Genomic DNA, 19,283 nt, shown 5'->3' with positions numbered 1-19,283 from the left:
AAAAAAATAAATAAATAAAAATCAGCCAGTCAGAGTGGCACGTGCCTGTTGTCCCAGCTATTCAGGAGGCTGAGGCAGGAGAATCGCTTGAGCTCAGGAGTTTGAGGCTGCAGTGAGCTATGTTCACGCCACTGCACACAGCCTGGGCAATAGAGTGAGACCCTGTCTCCTTAAAAAAAAAAAAAAAAAAAGCAAAACTGAACTAAAGCAAGTCCCTCTCTTGTCTATCACGTCGTATTGCCATTTGAATTTGTTAGGCTTTCACACTGAAAACAAAGGTTGTGCTTTACATAGCAGTGAACATAAGAATAACCATAGCTCTTGGATCAGGAAGAATTTAATTTTCAGTTGATTCACTAACAGCCAACAGTTGATGAAAAGTCATATGGATCCTGGACCCTCATTACCTTTGGGTTGGACAAGCATCCCGGTCACATATGGTCCTTGTTTGGGGGTCAGTTTGAGGCAGGCGTATTTGGAAAATCAGGTCCAGAGAGTTTCTGTATCTCTCTCTTCCACTGCTCAAAAAGGTTCGGAAGCATCCAATCACCGCTGAATGTTTTTACCCTCCCCCACACCCCATTGGTGGTTACAGTTTCCAGTGTCTCAAAAGAGCTAATCGTTTTATCGGTTGGATCACTTTTTTCTTGTGATTCTAAACTGGCCAAGCCCCGGTGTCATTTAGATCCTGAGCCTTGGACCTGGACTTGGGAGTATGGCTCGTTTGCCTCTGATTTGGCAGCAGGGCTCATCACCACACAGATCCTACTGACAGGGCCACACAGCTAAGTCATGTTCCATGTTCCCAAGCTGGAGCTGCCATGGTTCAGACCCTCCCAAACAGACCCATGATGCACAGGTGTGCCCTCTGGGAGCCTTTGCTGAGGCTTCAACCCCACTCCCTCATCGGCAGCAGGTTTTGACTCACTTGGGCAAAATCCCAGCAAGGGCACAGTCTCAATGTAATGCTGTGTCTTCTCTCTTCTCAGGGTCCTGTAGCATCCACAGTATCAGCGTTTTCTGTCCTCTCCTCTGGGCCTGGCCTTCCTCCACCCCCTCCTCCCCCGCCTCCTCCAGGGCCACCTCCACTTTTCGAGAATGAAGGCAAAAAAGAGGAGTCTTCTCCTTCACGCTCAGCTTTATTTGCCCAGCTTAACCAGGGAGAAGCAATTACGAAAGGTGAGAGAGAAAACAAGACCTGGAAGCTGCCTCCCTTTCCCTCTGGCTCCCAGACACAGTGAGCTGCCGGAGCCCCAGAGACGGATGCATCACTCCATCCCTGCCTCCAGCATGCAGGGAGAGGGGCCGCTGGTGCTGGGAAGACAGGAGCCTGCCATGTTCCTTATGTCCATGCAGAGGGGCTCAGGGGGTCACTGTGTAGACCAGAAAGAAGAACTCAGAGACTCTGGGTTCTAAATGGATCACTGTGCTGCATCCTTGCTTTAGCCCTCGGTGCTTGCACATCATCATTTACAACCAAGGCATCAAGATCAAGTGAAATAAAAATAGCAGGCTGGGCATGCTGGCTCATGCCTGTAATCACAGCACTTTGAGAGGCCAAGGTGGGCCGATTGCTTGAGCCCAGGAGTTCAAGACCAGCCTGGGCAACACAGTGAGACTCCGTATTTACCAAAAATAAACAGAAATTAGCTGGGCATTGTGGCAGACACCTGCAGTTCTAGCTACTAAGGAATCTGAGGTGGGAGAATTGCTTGAGTCCAGGAGGTGGAGGCTGCAGTGAGCTGGAGTGCACTACTGCACTCCAGCCTGGGTGACAGAGTGAGACCTTGTCTCTAAATAAATAAAAGTAAATAAATAAAAATGGCAAACATTAGCTCCTCTGTCCTGAAGCAGTGTTCAGGCTTGTCAAAGAATTATATCCCACTATACCGGGCTTGGAGCTAAGAATCCAAAATTCTAAATTTTTCTCTGGCTCCAACTGGCTCTGCTATGCCCTGTGAAACTCATTTGCAAAGTAAAGGAATGGATTCATAAAGTCAATTCCATATTCTGATATATACTCACTGGAATGCCCTAACCTTTTAGGCTGTGTCTAGAGAATGATTTAGCCATAAGAGAAGAAGTAAGATGTGATCCTTTTTCGTCAGGTATTTGCTCTTTGCAGGATTTTTATCTATCATTTTATATCTCAACAGAAGAGGTTCCTCAAATTAAAAAAAAAAAAAAAATACTTGGCCGGTGCAGTGGCTCACGCCTATAATCCCAGCACTTTGGGAGGCCAGCGGGGGCAGATCACCTGAGGTCAGGAGTTCGAGGACCAGCGTGGCCAACATGGTGAAACCCTGTGTCTACTAAAAATACAAAAATTAGCCAAGCGTGATGGTGCATGCCTGTAATCCCAACTACTCAGGAGGCTGAGGCAGGAGGATCGCTTGAACCCGGGAGGCAGAGGTTGCAGGGAGCTGAGATCGCACCACTGCACTCCAGCCTGGGTGACAGAGGGAGACTCCATGTCCAGAAAAAAAAAAAAAAAAACAAAAAAAAACTTACAGTGCTTCCATCAACTGTAAACTTGTACAGGACTCAGCTCCTGCATGCTGACTTGGACAAAGCACTAGACTGTTTTGAAAGTTGCATTACCAAAAGTTCTTATGCTCTTTCTTTACAGCATGTTCATCTAGCAAATTAGAGACATCTCCCTTTGCATAAAATAAATGTGTCCATGTGTGTTGTCCTCCTAGGGCTCCGCCATGTCACAGATGACCAGAAGACATACAAAAATCCCAGCCTGCGTGCTCAAGGAGGGCAAACTCGATCTCCTACCAAAAGTCACACTCCAAGTCCCACATCTCCTAAATCTCATCCTTCTCAGAAACATGCCCCAGTGTTGGAGTTGGAAGGAAAGAAATGGAGAGTGGTAAGTGAAGCATTTTAACCTTTATTTTCCTGACACGTGCCAATGAAAGGAGCAACAGTCAAACCATTTACCAAGATCTGAAGGATTTCTTTTTTAAAAATTTTTTTATTGATACATAACATTTGTACATATTTATGGGGTACCTGTGATATTTTGTTATATGCATAGAATGTATAACGATTGGCCAGGTTCAGTGGCTCATGTCTGTAATCCTGGCGCTTTGGGAGGGCTGAGGTGGGAGGATCACCTGAGCTCAGGAGTTCGAGACCAGCCTGGCCAACATGGTGAAACCCTATCTCTACTAAAAATACAAAAATTAGCCAGGCATGGTGGCACGCGCCTGTAATCCCAGCTACTTGAGAGACTGAGACAGGAGAATCACTTGAACCCGGGAGGCAGAGGTTGCAGCGAGCTGAGATCATGCTACTGCACTCCAGCCTGGGTGACAGAGTGAGACCCTGTCTCAAAAAAAAAAGAAGGGGTAATGATCAAGTCAGGATATTTGGGGTGTCCATTACCTTGAGTATTTGTCATTTCTATGTGGTAGGAACATTTCAAGGCCTCTTTTCTAGCTATTTTGAAATATATAAGACAGTGCTGTTAACTACAGTTACCCTACTCTGCTATCGAAAGTTAGGATTTATTCCTTCTGACTATATATTTGTACCTATTAACCACCTAAGTGAAGTGGCAGAGGCAAAAACCACTGGCTAGAGTAGAAACCAGGGCGTTTCTGAATGCTTCCATAAACTTTATTTTCACAGGTTCTCATGCATTCTTTTCTTCAACTTTTGAAATTATTTTGTAAGTGGTAGTAAAATACACGTAACATAAAATGGACTATTCACTGTGTTTAAGTGTCCAGTTCAGTGGCATTAAGTCTGTTCACATGGTTGTGCTGCCATCACCACCACCCAGCACAGAACTCTTTTCATCTTGCAGAACCAAGAGTCTGTACCCTTAACCAATAGCTCCCTATTTCTCCCCCTGCACCCCTCCCAGCCCCTGGCAATTACCATTCTACTTTCTGTCTCTGTGGATTTAGCTATTCTTTCTCTAAGCTTTTAATCAGGCAGCAAGACAGACTGTTAATCTATGGAACTGGGAAGTCTGCCCCACTCTCACGTGCTGGGAGATGTTTCGTCCGGTCCCACAGATAGAGGGATTGATTCCTCTGTACCCTACTGCTGCCACCCCGCACTGTCTGGGCTAACTGTGTGAGCAGGACGCAGACACTTCAAATGGGAGTGAAAGCTGGTGTCTCCTGTTGATCTGGAGGGCTTCCCTAAAGATGAAGGACCAGAGTCCCTGGAGAGTTGTCATCGCCTTGAAAACACACGGGGCTTAGACCACTGCTGTGACCCTTCACCAGCCTGTTTGCCCAACTCCTGTTTGACACAGCAGGTTTTGCTGCAGCATCGAGTCCAGACTTGGCATCAAGGTCTCAACAAAAAGCTCTCACATCCCTGCTCCAGCCTCCCACCTGCTAGGGTGCCTGATGCCTGATGTTTACAAAGAGATACTGACGTGCTTCCAAGAAGTGGTTCCGTGTTTCCCATCCTAACAATGAGAGTAAGACCTGTGGTTTCATCCATAAGGAGATGGTTCCGAACGAATATACTGCGAAGCCATACTTCATGCTGAGCTCGTAGCAATTTCAGTGTGCAGTGGATTCCGTTTATGTATCCTTATGTATTTGTATTTGTCTTAATTCTAGGAGTACCAAGAGGACAGGAATGACCTTGTGATTTCAGAGACTGAGCTGAAACAAGTGGCTTACATTTTCAAATGCGAAAAATCAACTCTTCAGATAAAAGGGAAAGTAAACTCCATTATAATTGGTAGGGCAGAATTATGGCTCTATGGTTATTTATGATGTTATAGAAACAAGCTGTATGTATTTAGTGGAGTTGTTTTTTTGGTGTGTTTTTTTCTCCCCCCTAGACAACTGTAAGAAGCTCGGCCTGGTGTTTGACAATGTGGTGGGCATTGTGGAAGTGATCAACTCCCAGGACATTCAAATCCAGGTAAGCAGAGCCTTTCCAACCATGCTGTAAGCTATGGCCTTGCACAGACCATCCACTCCGCCTATAAGAAGCAGCCTTGCGGCCAGGCGGGTGGCTCACGCCTGTAATCCCAGCAATTTGGGAGGCCAAGGTGGGCGATCACAAGGTCAGGAGAGCGAGACCATCCTGGTTAACATGGTGAAACCCCGTCTCTACTAAAAATACAAAAACAAAATTAGTGGGGCGCGGTGGCGGGCACCTGTAGTCCCAGCTACTCGGGAGGCTGAGGCGTGAGAATGGCGTGAACCTGGGACGCGGAGCTTGCAGTGAGCTGAGATCGCGCCACTGCGCTCCAGCCTGGGCGGCAGAGCAAGACTCCCCAGTGGCCACCTAAAATACTCTTATTCCTGTTCCCTCTGGACACAGCTCTATCATCACCCACTTGATAGACCCCTCTCTTACTTCTCAGTGTTAGTTCTGTCTTTTCAATCTCTTCTAACAGATCCCATTTTGTGTTTCCATTACTGGCATACCATCTCATTTCAAGGACAGCTAACTGGCCAGCATGGTGCCTCACGCCTGTAATCCCAACACTTTGGGAGGCCAAGGCAGGTGGATCACTGAGGTCAGGAGTTTGAGAGCAGCCTGGCCAACATGGTGAAACCCCATCTATATTGAAACTACAAAAATTAGCTGGGTGTGGTGGTGGGTGCCTGTAGTCCCAGCTACTTGGGAGGCTGAGGCAGGAGAATCGCTTGAACCTGGGAGGCAGAGGTTGCAGTGAACTGAGATCGCACCACTGCACTCCAGCCTGGGCAACAGAGAGAGACTCCATCTCAAAAAAAAAAAAAAAGAAGAGAGAGAGCTAACTATTCTTTATAGCCCCAGAAACTTGCACAGTACCTGTACATAGTAGGCGTCCAGTAAATGTTTGATGAGTATGATTTGAGTGAATCAACTAATGCATAAATAAAAATACTGTGAGACTCTCCTAGTATGATTAGCACCATTCCAAAGAGAACTTTTTTCTCAGGAAAAATTGGTCCTGGATCACGAGGAGGAAGTTTTTCTAAAGAATCAGTGAGATCATCAGAAAAACAACCTGGGAAGTAGAGTTGGAGTTGAATTTGCAAAACAGAAGAAAATCTGTGAATTTAAATCTTTAATCATTTTGATTTAGCCAAATGGAATTTTATAGTATGCCAAAATCTAAAGGACTTCTTGGTTTTGGCCAATTATAACTTCTATCTTTTTTTTTTTTTTTTTTTTTTTTGAGACAGGGTCTTGCTTGAGCCCAGACTGGAGTACAGTGTGGTGATCACAGCTTACTGCAGCCTCAAACTCCTGGGCTCCATTGATTCTCCCACTTCAGCCTCCTGAGTAGCCAGGACTACAGGAGTGTGCCACTATCCCTAGCTAATCTTTTGTAGAGACAGGGCATAGCTCTGCTGCCCAGGCTAGTCTCGAACTCCTGGGCTCAAGCAATAACCTATGCAATAAGATAATGATTGAGAGAGATAAAACTGGAAAAGGAAGAGATAAAAATGTCCTTATTTCCCAACAAAATAAATGCGTTTATATAAAACCCAAGAGATTCAAGAAACTATAAAACTGAAAAAATATTCAGCAAGATGGTAGGATATGATATGAACAGGCAAAAATCAATAGCATTTCTTTCTACCACAAATAAGTTTTAGAAAATGCAATAGAGGTTGAGCGCGGTGGCTCATACCTGTAATCCCAGCACTTTGGGAGGCCGAGGTTGGTGGATCATGAGGTCAGGAGATTGAGACCATCTTGGCTAACACGGTGAAACCCCATTTCTACTAAAAATACAAAAAAATAGCTCGGCATGGTGGCGGGCGCCTGTAGTCTCAGCTACTCAGGAGGCTGAAGCCGGAGAATCGCTTGAACCCAGGAGGCGGAGGTTGCGGTGAGCCAAGATCGCACCACTGCACTCCAGCCTGGCAATAGAGCTAGACTCTGTCTCAAAAAAAAAAAAAAGAAAAGAAAAGAAAAGAAAAGAAAGAAAGAAAGAAAAGAAAATGTAATGGAAAATAAGGTTGAAATAGCTATTTTGTTGCTAGGTGCAACAAAACTGTAGGTACCTAGCAAAAAAAAAGTAAACAGAAATGGGAGATAGTTACAAAGAATGCAAGAGTGGTGTTGTAAGTCAGTGAACAGGAACACAACACTATCAGTGGTCTCAGTTATTTAATGTGAGTTTAATGAAATTCAGCTCAAAATCTCAACAGAGTTTTAAATGAAAAAATGGTCTTAAAATTCATTTGGAAAACAAATGGACAAGAATAGCTAAAACTGTGAAAGATGAATAAGGTGAAGGGAATTGCATGCCTGATATTGACTCATTGTAAAGTGCTATATTGTTAGTGGTATACAAAAATAGATAAATGAAACAGACTAGTGAGCCCTGAAATCGATAGATGCATAGATGGAAATTTGTATTTTAAGGCAATTGATTATCCGTGTGGGAAAAAAATACACTGAATTCTACCTCACATCCTACATAAAAGTAAAATGCTAATTGTGAAAAACAAATACTTTTAAACTTTGATAATAACATGTAGAAGAAAAATTTTATGCCTCAGAGTAGGAAATAAATTAATTAGGGTCAAAAAGCACAAACCATAAAGAAAGGACTGGTCATTTTAACTACATCAAAATTTAAATTATATGTTTAGCAGAAGACATAACGTGAAGCTGAAAGACAAGCCATGGACTGAAGAAAGATATTTGCAATGCAGATAATCAAAAAGGATTTGTATCTAGAATTTATAAAGAACTTAAATCAATAAGAAAAAGGCTGCTGGGTACAGTGGCTCATGCCTTAAACCCAGCACTTTGGGAGGCTGAGGTGGGCGGATCACCTGCGTTTGGGAGTTTGAGACCAGCTTGACCAACATGGAGAAGTCCCGTCTCTACTGAAAATGCAAAATTAGCTGGGCATGGTAGTGCATGCCTATAATCCCAGATACTCAGGAGGCTGAAGCAGGAGAATCGCTTGAACCCAGGAGACAGAGGTTGCGGTGAGCCAAGAATCGTGCCATTGCATTCCAGCCTGGGCAACAAGAGTGAAACAAGAAAGAAAGAGAGAAGGGGGCAAGGGAAGGGAGAGAGGGAGGGAGGGAGGGAGGGAGGGAGCCAAGAATCATGCCATTGCATTCCAGCCTGGGCAACAAGAGCGAAACAAGAAAGAGAGAGAAGAGGGGCAGGAGAAGGGAGGGAGAGAGGGAGGGAGGGAGGGAAAGAGGGAGGGAAGGAGGAAGGAAGGAAGGAAGGAAGGAAGGAAGGAAGGAAGGAAGGAAGGAAGGAAGGGGCGAACAATCTAATAGAAAAATGGGCACAGAATATTAAGGCAATTCAGACAAAAAAGAAAGCGGTTGATAAATGTATGAAAATACTTATAACCTACCTAACTAGTAGAAGTATAGATACCAATTAATACCACATTTAGTGATGTCTTCTCACACTCATCCATTTTGCATTCAGGCTGTCCTTACTTTGCATGGTGCTAGGTTAACTGAATCTTATCAATTTGAGGACTGCCTACATACTAAAGTCTGATGCTATAGGATTGCTAAGGAGGTGAAACAATGAGAACCCTGATACATCAATGTTGGGGGAGTAAATCTGTGACATTCACTGCAATGCAAATTGGCAGCATCTAAGAAAGTCACATTCAAAGTCTGTGACTGAGTAATTTCACTCTCAGTGTATACACTAAAGAAGCCCCAGTACATGTGCCAAGGAGACACATGTGAAAATGTTTATTGCAATATTATTCATAATGGCAATAAAAACAATTTAAATGTCCACCAGTTGGTAAGTTAATAAACCCTCCCAATAGGATACCAGTTGGTAGTTTAACTAGTATAGCAGCTAAAATGAACCGGCCAGGCACAGTGGCTCACACCGGTAATCCCAGCACTTTGGGAGGCTGAAGCGGGTGGATCACCTGAGGTCAGGCGCTCGAGACTAGCCTGGCCAACATGGTGAAACCCCGTCTCTACTAACAATACAAAAATTAACTGGGCATGGTGGCGGTCACCTGTAATCCCAGCTACTCTGGAGGCTGAGGCAGGAGAATCAGTTGAACCCAGCAGGTGGAGGTTGCAGTGAGCCGAAATTGCGCCATTGCATTCCAGCCTGGGCGACAAAAGCAAGACTCCATCTAAAAAGAAAAAAATGAGGCCGGGCGCGGTGGCTCAAGCCTGTAATCCCAGCACTTTGGGAGGCCGAGATGGGCGGATCACGAGGTCAGGAGATTGAGACCATCCTGTAACCCGGTGAAACCCCGTCTCTACTAAAAAAATACAAAAAACTAGCCAGGCGAGGTGGCGGGCGCCTGTAGTCCCAGCTACTCGGGAGGCTGAGGCAGGAGAATGGCGTGAACCCGGGAGGTGGAGCTTGCAGTGAGCTGAGATCCGGCCACTGCACTCCAGCCTGGGCGACAGAGCGAGACTCTGTCTCAAAAAAAAAAAAAAAAAAAAAAAATGAACTACAGTTACATGTATAAAAATAGGTAAATCTCAAAAACAACATTGAGCAATAAAGGCAAATTATAGAATTGCAGGCTATGTATAATGTATCCATTTATTAAAAAATTTAAAACATGCAAAACTCATATTAAATATGCTTATGAGAGCTCCAGATGGCCGTCCCAGGCAACTCACGTGATGGACAGACCTGGTGAATGACAAACACAAAATTCAGAACAGGAGTTACATCTAGGGAGGGAAGGAAGAAGGTAAATGAGGTGTTGGATGGTACAGACTGGAGGCTTCAACTATATTGCCAGATTTTAATCCAAAAAAAAAAAGCTAATAAGCCAAAATGTAATAGTCTATAAAGCTATTTGGTGGTTGGACATATATGTACTTATGTATGTGTTATATAATTTCTATATGTTTCTATGTTTGAAATATATCATAATTTTTAAGGATACAGACATGCGTTATAAAAATACCCTCTGAAAGGATAAACCATGGGGGACTGGAAACTTGGCCATGTGGCTCAGAGACAAGAGAAAGACATTTTACTGAATGATTTTTGAACTTTTGAATGTTCAAACCAAGTGAATATCGCGACCTATTTAAAACACTTGATACATTGTTTTAAAAGGGTTTGGTCACAATGGAACCAGAAGGTAGATGAACAGTTACCTGGGGGTGGGGATGGGGATTGACTATAAATGGGCATTAGGGATATTTGGGGGCTAATAGAAATGTTCTCAAACTGGATTGTAGTGATGATTGCACAGCTCTGTAAATTTATTCAATATCATTGGATTGTACACTTAAAGTGGGTGAATTTGGTCAGATGTGGTGGCTCACACCTGTAATCCCTCCTTTGGGAGACTGAGGTGGGTGGATCACCTGAGCTCAGGAGTTCGAGACCAGCCTAGCTGACACTGTGAAACCCAGTCTCTAATAAAAATACAAAAATCAGCTGGGCGTGGTGGCACACAACTGCAATCCCAGCTACTCGGGAGGCTAAGGCAGGAGAATCACTTGAACCCAGGAAGTGGAGTTTGCAGTGAGCTGAGATCATGCCACTGCACTCCAGCCTGGGTGACAGAGCAAGACTCCATCTCAAAAAAATAAAAAATAATTAAATTAAATTAAATGGGTGAATTTTATGTTTGCAGATTTCACTTCAATAATACTAAAATATTGAAAAGGGTGGGGAAGGGGAATGGATGAAAGTTCATATGATTTGGCCCAGCATTCCTATTTTTGGCAAACTATCCTAAGATGATAGTACAAATTATGGGGGAGAGAAAAGACTAAGATAATCAATGGAAATTTGTAAAATTGTATGGAGAGAGAAATTCATGAAAAACAATATTAATGCAGAAACATGTATTAAATGCACGTCACCCATCGCTCAGCAGAGGAGCTATTCTTTGGCCCGGCTCTCCTGATAAGAAACAATCTCTGCTGTCAATGTTTTCACAGGTCACCAGGGAAGAAAGACATGTTTACTACATACCCAAATGCAGTACTGCCCAAAATGCTGTGGAAATTAAATTCTGACATACCAGAAGCATTCTTAAAATTCCAGTACACATAGAGCATCCCTAGTCAAAAAATCCAAAATCTGGCCAGGCCCAGTGGCTCATACCTGTAATCCCAGCCCTTTGGGAGTCCAGGGCAAGCAGGTCAGGAGTTTGAGACCAGCCTGGCCAACATTGTGAAACCCCATCTCTATTAAAAATACAAAAAATCAGCCGGGCATGGTGGTGCACACCTGTAATCCCAGATCCTTGGGAGGCTGAGGCAGAAGAATCGCTTGAACCCCAGAGGTGGAGGTTGCAGTGAGCTGAGATGGCACCATTGCACTCTAGCCTGAGTGACAGAGCGAAATTCTGTCTCAAAAAAATAAAAATAAACACAAAATTTAGAAAGGACATCTAGAAATCACCAAAACATGACTGCAGACACATTCTTGAAATACAGATATAGGTGCCGTGTTATTATTTGTGATAGAGCCCTATGTGTACCTGTCCTTGAACTACCCCTGCCTATTTTATTTTTCCACTGGGGCTCAATTCCAACTTAGTGTTCAGTTTCTATGAAGAGAGAGGAGGAACCAGAGAAGTAGAGTGACCTGGCCAGACTCCCCACAAGGAATTCTTTACATCACTTGCACCATCAACAGGAGTTGCTCCCGGTTTGCCATCCAGCCTTTTCTCCACTGTGAAAGAGGAGATGTCTTTATCGCTTTAATTACCATGATAAGAAGGAAAATTAAAGAGTTGTAATATGGTCTTTGGGGGAACAGTCTGCCCTTATGGAGATTTTGGGGGGATGTCTGAAAACGGATTGTTGGAAGAGAAATTTAAAACCGATCAGAACTTTTATAGCACTTCGATATTTATAAACAATACAAAGGATCACCTCCTCTTTTGTATGATCCTATTTATCTATATAATGAGTATCCTGAGCCAAGCCCCCAGTTTTGGCTCCTGAAATGAATACATTTCAAAATACCTAGACATTCATCTCATGTAAGCCTCAAATTCAGCCACTGAGATTTTTATCCGGCAAAGGACTTTTGTGGAAAGAATGGTAGTGTTTCTTATTTAAGTTCAGGAAAAAATCTACTCAGTTTTTACTCAAGAATAGTTTTACTTGTAAGTGACAACTTTAGAACTTGTTTTAATCCTAGTTTCGTAGAGATTTGTCAAAAGTAAAATTTCAAGCAAATGAATGTGAATACATCTTGTTTCCTTTATCATGAAATCAAATACATGTTTCAAATCCACTAACACGGTTGTGAGGCTTTTTCTGAACATCTAGCCACTGTTCCCAAATTAATCCCTTAATTTTGTCTCAGGAAAGAGACCCTGAGGTTTGAGAATCCCCTTGTGTGGTCTTTTCATTCTGTCCCCGAATGCCACCTATCCTATTCTGCCTGAAGGCTTTGCCATTAACCCACCTCCCCAGCTCTGACCCAGTAAATCCTAATGTTTGGTTAAACCCAAGCTAAAGCCAAGAGATTGTATTTATTCAAGGGCATTGTGATTTCTGCTTCTTTGCTTTGGTCCCAGATATTTTTTCCTATTTCAGGTAATGGGGAGAGTGCCAACAATTTCCATTAATAAGACAGAAGGTTGCCACATATACCTCAGTGAAGATGCATTAGACTGTGAGATCGTGAGCGCCAAGTCATCTGAAATGAACATACTTATCCCTCAGGATGGTGATTATGTAAGTACCTTTCAAACGGCTGTCAAGAATTTTTCTGGAGCCTTCATTATTAACATTCTTAGAGATTGAGTAATCAACCACCAACCTGCAAGCTTTATTTGTAGCATAATTCACAGGCAGGAGAGGAATTCAGGGAGCTGTCTTCCGCATCTCTTCCCGCCTATTAGCTTCTTGACTGTACTCACTCCTGGATTTCCGATTCTCAAGGTAGTGTACTAATAATTCATTTAATGGACCGGTGTTTATCAAATAGCACAGCGTGCATCTGAGTTCGTATTATGTAGGACTAAATATTTTCCTTTGCTCTGGTGGAGGTGAAAGGAAAGAAGGACAAATACCTCGGAGAAAAAATGTGAGGACAGAGAAAAGACAATAAGTAGGGCTATTTGTGCAGCTATGCTTCAGTGAGAGGTTAAGTGTAAGAATCAGGAAGTTTTATGAAAATGCCAGTCCCCCAATCTTCCACCTGAGGTTGGATTCAGGAGGCCTGGAGTGAGGCCCAGGAATCTGATTTTTAACAAGCATATCCATTAAGTCCATCCAATGGCCCTTCTGAGAAACACTAGTCTAAGAGACTTGGCCACTATTTATTTTCTCAGCTTTCTCTCCTCAACAAAGCACCTTCTCAAAGAAGCATACGCATATTCTCACGCTTTGAAAAGGGAGTATGAATAAATAAGTGCATTTCCTGGCTCATGAAGTGTGATGGATCTGCTAGTTGCTACTTGGAAGTGGGGAGATCAATAGAGAAGGCCAAGCACGGTGACTCACCCCGTAATCCCAGCACTTCGGGAGGCTGAGTGGGGCAGATCATTTGAGGTCAGGAGTTTGAGACCAGCCTGGCCAACACGGCAAAAACCCATCTCAACTAAAAATACAAAAATTAGCCATGTGAATCCCAGCTACTTGGGAGGCTGAGGCAGGAGAATCGCTTGAACCCAAGAGGCGGAAGTTACAGTGAGCCAAGATTGCGCCATTGCACTCCAACCTGGGCGACACAGCGAGACTCAGTCTCCAAAAAAAACCAAAAACCAAAAAACAAACAAACCAAAAACACAAAATTCCCTCTAAGTCTGCCAGTGCAGGGAGCCAGTGAACCAGAGAAGGACGGGAGAAAACGTAACTTAGCAGGCAAACATCTGGAAGAGGCGCTCCCTCAGCCTGAGGGGTCAGTCGCCAGGGCCTACGCAGCAATCGACACACAGGCTGATCTCCTCCGGCAGACAGCGCAACTGCTGACACATTCTCCCTTCCACACCTGGCAGTAACTTCTTCAGCTCTGCTCAGCCACGTGTCATACATTACAGGCTAGAATTCATCATTTCAGTTTAAAAAACAAAACTCGGCAAGCCTCAGGCCATGCTTCACTAGTAAGTGTGTATGGACAGTCTAACCCTGAGATAGAGAAGACTCCTCTCTTGGGTTCTCCACCTAAAAAAATTCCTGGAGAGCTGATGCCAACAGCTTCAGAGTAGCAGAGCCAAAAATTGGAGGGAGCCCTGGGCTTTATAGTCGTTTAAGCAGAAGGCTCAGCTGCATGGGACTGGATCTGCTAAGAAAAGCAGTGGGGTTTGGATGAACACTGCAGACTAATGAAGCTGGAATCTGTGGGCATGGGACCCAGGCATCTGTAATTGTTAAAGCTTCCCAGGCAGTTCCAGTGGGGAGCCAGCATTAAGATCCACCGGCCTAAAGGATGAGTGTAAGTCAAAACCTGAGCATTCATGCTAAAAACCAAGGTCTTGGCCGGGTATGGTGGCTCACGCCTGTAATCCCAGCACTTTGGGAGGCTGAGGCGGGCAGATCACAAGCTCAGGAGATCAAGACCATCCTGGCCAACACAGTGAAACCCCGGCTCTACTAAAAATGCAAAAAATTAGCTGGATGTGGTGGTGGGCACCTGTAGTCCCAGCTCCTCGAGAGGCTGAAGCAGGAGAGTCACTTGAATCTGGGAGGCAGAGGTTGCAGTGAGCCGAGATCATGCCGCTGCACTCCAGCCTGGGCGACAGAGCAAGACTCCATCTAAAAAAAAAAAAAAAAAAAAAAAAAACGAGATCTTGCCTCTTATAGGTCAAGTACCTTGTGGCCCTCTTCATGTGTTCTTGGTTGGAGCTGGTAGGGAACAACACAGAGGACCTGCCGTGGGCATTGTGGTGTAGGAATGAATGGAGGGGATGTTTCGTCTTGAAAGAAGTTGGTCTCCAGAGAAGACCCGTTAGCATATTACTAACCCCTCACTGCCAGGAACAGATTTGGGGCAGCTATAGTGCAATTACTATCAAAGAGGTGGCTTCATCTGGCACATTCTCTGCTTGGCCTGGTTCTTGAGAACAAACACCAAGCCTCGTCTACCCATCTAGAAGAGCCCCAGAAGGAATATTGGCTACACAAACACACACACGTTATTCAGATTGTGGGTTCTTTACTTCAAGATTTTTCCATTGCAGATTTTACTCAAGAAGAATACATCACTCATTATAGCAAGGGCTTTGCCTTTATTTTATTTATTTGTTTGTTTGTTTGTTTTTTCGAGACAGGGTCTTGCCCTGTTGCCCAGACTGGAGTGCAGTGGTGCGATCATGGCTCACTGCAGCCTTGACCCCCCTGGGCTCAATCGATCTTCCTGCCTCAGCCTCTCAAGTAGCTGGGACTACAGGCATGTGCCACCACACCCTGCTAATTTTTGTATGTTTTGTAGAAACAGTATCCCTGAGGACAGGCAGAGACAAAGGAGAGGGTGGGATTACCATCCCCACTCCTGGGAATCCTCTGCAACTCTGCCAAAAGAGATGCCAAATCAGAGTGGCTCGTCAGCAGCACTACACTGTGTAAGGCTTGTCCTTATACAGTGGGGTCTCGCTATGTGGCCCAGGCTGGTCCTGTACTTCTGGGCTCAGATGATCTGCTGGCATCAGCCTCGCAAAGTGCTGGGATTACAGGTGTCAGCCACCATGCCTGGCCCAGGCCTTTCCTTTTGAATGAATGAATGACTTCATCCCAAAGAAACAGTTGGATCCTACATCTAGAAAGATAAGTACCCATGTGTGTTCCGTGAAAACACCACGGCTTGCGAGCATGGGCATCACTTATCAGACACATGAGGTTTCAACAAGCACTGCATGGACTGGAAGTCCGAAGAGGCCCAGAAGCCAGGTCCAAGGCCTCCTTGCCTTGGAGAGGTTTTTTATCTTCTTCTGAAAGTCTTCGGTCCTTCTTCCTTGCCTTGGAGGAGGTCTTCTATCCTCTTCTGAAATGACTGGAGAATCACTAAGAATCACTGTCTGGGAAAGGAGTGTGTTGACTCAGACTACTTTTATTTTTACTATTCTCTATTATTCTTTGTGTGTATGTGTTTGTATGTGTATTTTCCAATGGGAAAAGTAGAGTGCCTTGGTGAAGGGTAACAAACGTGTATATAACCCTAAGCTCATTTTTACAATTTATCAAAGAGTAGAGAGCTACCTCTGGGATAAAACCTTTCCACTCCATGTGATTGGAACCAGCAGCATTGGCATCACCTGGGAGCTTGTTGGAAATGCAGTTTCTCATTCCATTCCCCAGACCCACTGAATTAGAATCTGCATTTTCATAAGATCCTGAATCAGAATCTGCATGTTTTTTTTTTTTTTTTTTTCCGAGACAGAGTTTTGCTCTCATTGCCCAGGCTGGAGTGCTGTGGCGTGATCTCGGCTCACTGCAACCTCTGCTTCCTGAGTTCAAGCGATTCTCCTGCCTCAGCCTCCCGAGTAGCTGGGATTATAGGCATGCACCACCACGCCTGGCTAATTTTGTATTTTTAGTAGAGACAGGGTTTCTCCATGTTGGTCAGGCTGGTCTTGAACTCCCAACCTCAGGTGATCCGCCCACCTCGGCCTCCCAAAGTGCTGGGATTACAGGCATGAGTCACCAAGCCCAGCCAGGGAGAATCTGCATTTTAATAAGATCCTGGGTCAGAATCTGCATTTTAGTATTATTATTATTATTATTTATTTTTATTTATTTATTTGGAGACGGAGTTTTCACTCTTGTTGCCCAGACTGGAGTCCAGTGGCATGATCTCGGCTCACTGCAACCTCTGCCTCTCAGGTTCAAGCGATTCTCCTGCCTCAGCCTCCCGAGTGGCTGGGACTATAGGCGCATGCCACCACTCCTGGCTAATTTTTTGTATTTTTTTAGTAGAGATAGGGTTTCACCATGTTGGCCAGGCTGGTCTTGAATTTCTGACCTCAGGTGATCCACCCGCCTTGGCCTCCCAGAGTTATGAGATTACAGGCGTGAGCCACTGTGCCCAGCCAGAATCTGCATTTTCATAAGATCCTAGTTGATTCATGTGCATGTTGAAGTTTAGTGGAGAGTAGTGGGTAAAATAGAGCCCAGATTTGAATTCTGACTGTGCTGTTACTGGCCACATCTTTTAGGGCCAGTTGCTTAATCTTTCAGGCCTCTGTTTCCTGCAGATGGCATCCCCAAGAACTCCTAGCTCATAGGGTTATTATAGGAGATCTGCCGAGTTCATCTTTGTCCAGTGCTTAGAAGGATGCCTGGTTCGCTCTAAATGATGCTTTTAGCTTTAATGATGATACTGACTTGAAGTCACAGAACTGACACGTGACATATGCAAGTCTCCACGTGACAAAGACCTCCCCATGACGCAGCTTGCAATTCGATCGAATTTCTTTGCCTATCATGTGGCAAAAATCAGCCTCCCCATCTGTTTGCAAAAGGAAGCTTTCGTTTAAATAACTTCATTGTAGTTTAAATAACTTTGTTCTTCTTGCCTATTTCCAGAGAGAATTTCCCGTTCCTGAACAGTTCAAGACAGCATGGGATGGATCCAAGTTAATCACTGAACCTGCAGAAATTATGGCCTAACTTCCCGAGAGACCGAACTCCCTCACCTGAATCCCCCCCTATCAAACAAACAAAAAAGCAGCAGTAAAGAGCTAGAAGTTGCAGTAGCACCTACTGCTTTAGCTTTGGCCTCCAACAATTCTGTGCTGTAGACACAGCACTGTTTCTGGCACGCCTCGTGGGCATTTTGAAATATTTAACGTTTCCTCATGATTTGCCTTTGTGTGTGATTTTAGTTCCACATGATGACTTGTGAACATTATGGATTTAAAGGGAAAAAAAAAAGAATTCTGTTCCCCTCATATCATGAACACAGTAACTGATAGATAAAAAGACTGCATGATTCACTTTTACACTTATATTTCATTGCTAGTTAAAAAATAAAACCTTTGAGAATCTAAGATGTACATTTTTACCTTTTAGGCAATTTCAATATAATGTAGAAGTAGTAGTATGCCCTGAAAAATGTACACATTTTTTCTTATTGTTACCACATGTTCACCTTTATCAGCGTGGATACTGTCAGCATGAGTACATATTTCAACCCACACTTTTAAAAGACCTAAGAGTTTATATTAAGGACCAAATTCAGTTTCTTGGTCCTTAGAAGACCTATATTCTCTGTAGTTACTGAAAACTGAAAGTAAATTCTAGTTATTCATCTTACATATTTTTCCACCATGTCATTTGAAAACTTACTTTTCTTCTGCATAAGAGATTCTTATGCCAAAACATTAATCAGAAGAAGTCATTTTTTTGCTACGTAATACCTCGCAACTTTGCTTTAAAATCAAGCTCAGTTATTATTTTCCAAGTTTGAACATGTTAAATATCAGATGCCTTGTAAATTATGTCTTTAATGTTTTATTATAGACTAATTTCCTCTTTTCCATCTGCCAGACTTGCTAACTAGCCTCAAAAATGAACATGAAAAAGCCATACATGTATTATTTCTCCAAAAACCTAAGGCATTATCTGTTGGTTTGGCTTGCTGCTCCTATTTTGTAGTCTTGATAGTAGAAGCTTCTTTAGCATAAGAGTAGCTATTATATTCCTTTTTATCTTTTCAGTACATAGTGCTGAAAAATCTGCAATTTCTTGGATCACATTTAATGAATTACAGTATAATGCTTGGCGGGCCCAGTACAAGCATATATAGCGTGCCTATTACAGCCTTTGGAATACATCGTTTTCATTTTTTAAATATCTTCTATATCCATATAGTATTCGAATTATTAATGCTCATGTACCAAGGTTTTGCTATGAAAGTTTTGTCTGTATGAATAATGTGGCTTTAGTAAATCATTTTTCAACTGTAAACTTATTCTGAAATAAAGTAAAATTCTAATTGTTTAAATACTGTGATGAATTCTGGATGTTAAAATGATTTTTTTCCTACTTTGATTTGCCCCTTGCTCATGTGTCATACTTAGAAAAGACAGCTGAGTCCTTCTGTTTGAATTAGAGAATTTATCCAGCATGCCATCAGCTTCCCTGATGAATGAGGTCTGCTTTGAGATAGATATCAGATAAAGCCGTTTGCAATTGGATTGACTGTCAGAAAATTCTAGAATTCAGTTTTGTAAATCAAGTCCTCTTCACTGAGAAAATCCTCCTCATAGATCTTTGTTAATGTAAACATCCCAGGACATAAGTGATTTTAATAAATGCCATATATACCTTATAAACATATAATCATAAATAACATAAATGTATAAGTAAACTCCTAAAAGAAAAAAAACTGAGAAGACCCTAAAATGGGTATATTATATATCCATAATATAGTGATAATTTTGTATTGCGATATAAATGCAC

General features: G+C 43.3%; 1 protein-coding gene across 2 annotated transcripts in view; it reads left to right on the top strand.

Moving 5' to 3' along the window:
* The window catches only part of CAP2 (cyclase associated actin cytoskeleton regulatory protein 2), a 166,600-nt gene extending 147,775 nt beyond the window's left edge, over positions 1–18,825 (top strand). For both annotated transcript variants that reach the window (XM_045390542.2, XM_005553965.4), the window contains 6 exons: positions 990–1,179; positions 2,703–2,878; positions 4,596–4,719; positions 4,823–4,905; positions 12,477–12,617; positions 17,406–18,825. In XM_045390542.2, coding sequence (XP_045246477.2) covers positions 990–1,179; positions 2,703–2,878; positions 4,596–4,719; positions 4,823–4,905; positions 12,477–12,617; positions 17,406–17,489 — 798 coding nt within the window. In that variant the 3' untranslated portion in view covers positions 17,490–18,825. The remainder of the gene's footprint in view (positions 1–989; positions 1,180–2,702; positions 2,879–4,595; positions 4,720–4,822; positions 4,906–12,476; positions 12,618–17,405) is intronic.
* Positions 18,826–19,283: the final 458 nt, after the last annotated feature.

This window comes from Macaca fascicularis, chromosome 4, assembly GCF_037993035.2.
Source record: "Macaca fascicularis isolate 582-1 chromosome 4, T2T-MFA8v1.1".
Lineage (NCBI taxonomy): Eukaryota > Metazoa > Chordata > Mammalia > Primates > Cercopithecidae > Macaca > Macaca fascicularis.
The sequence above is the reverse complement of the archived record's forward strand: the minus strand, read 5'-3'. Positions and strand labels throughout refer to the sequence as shown.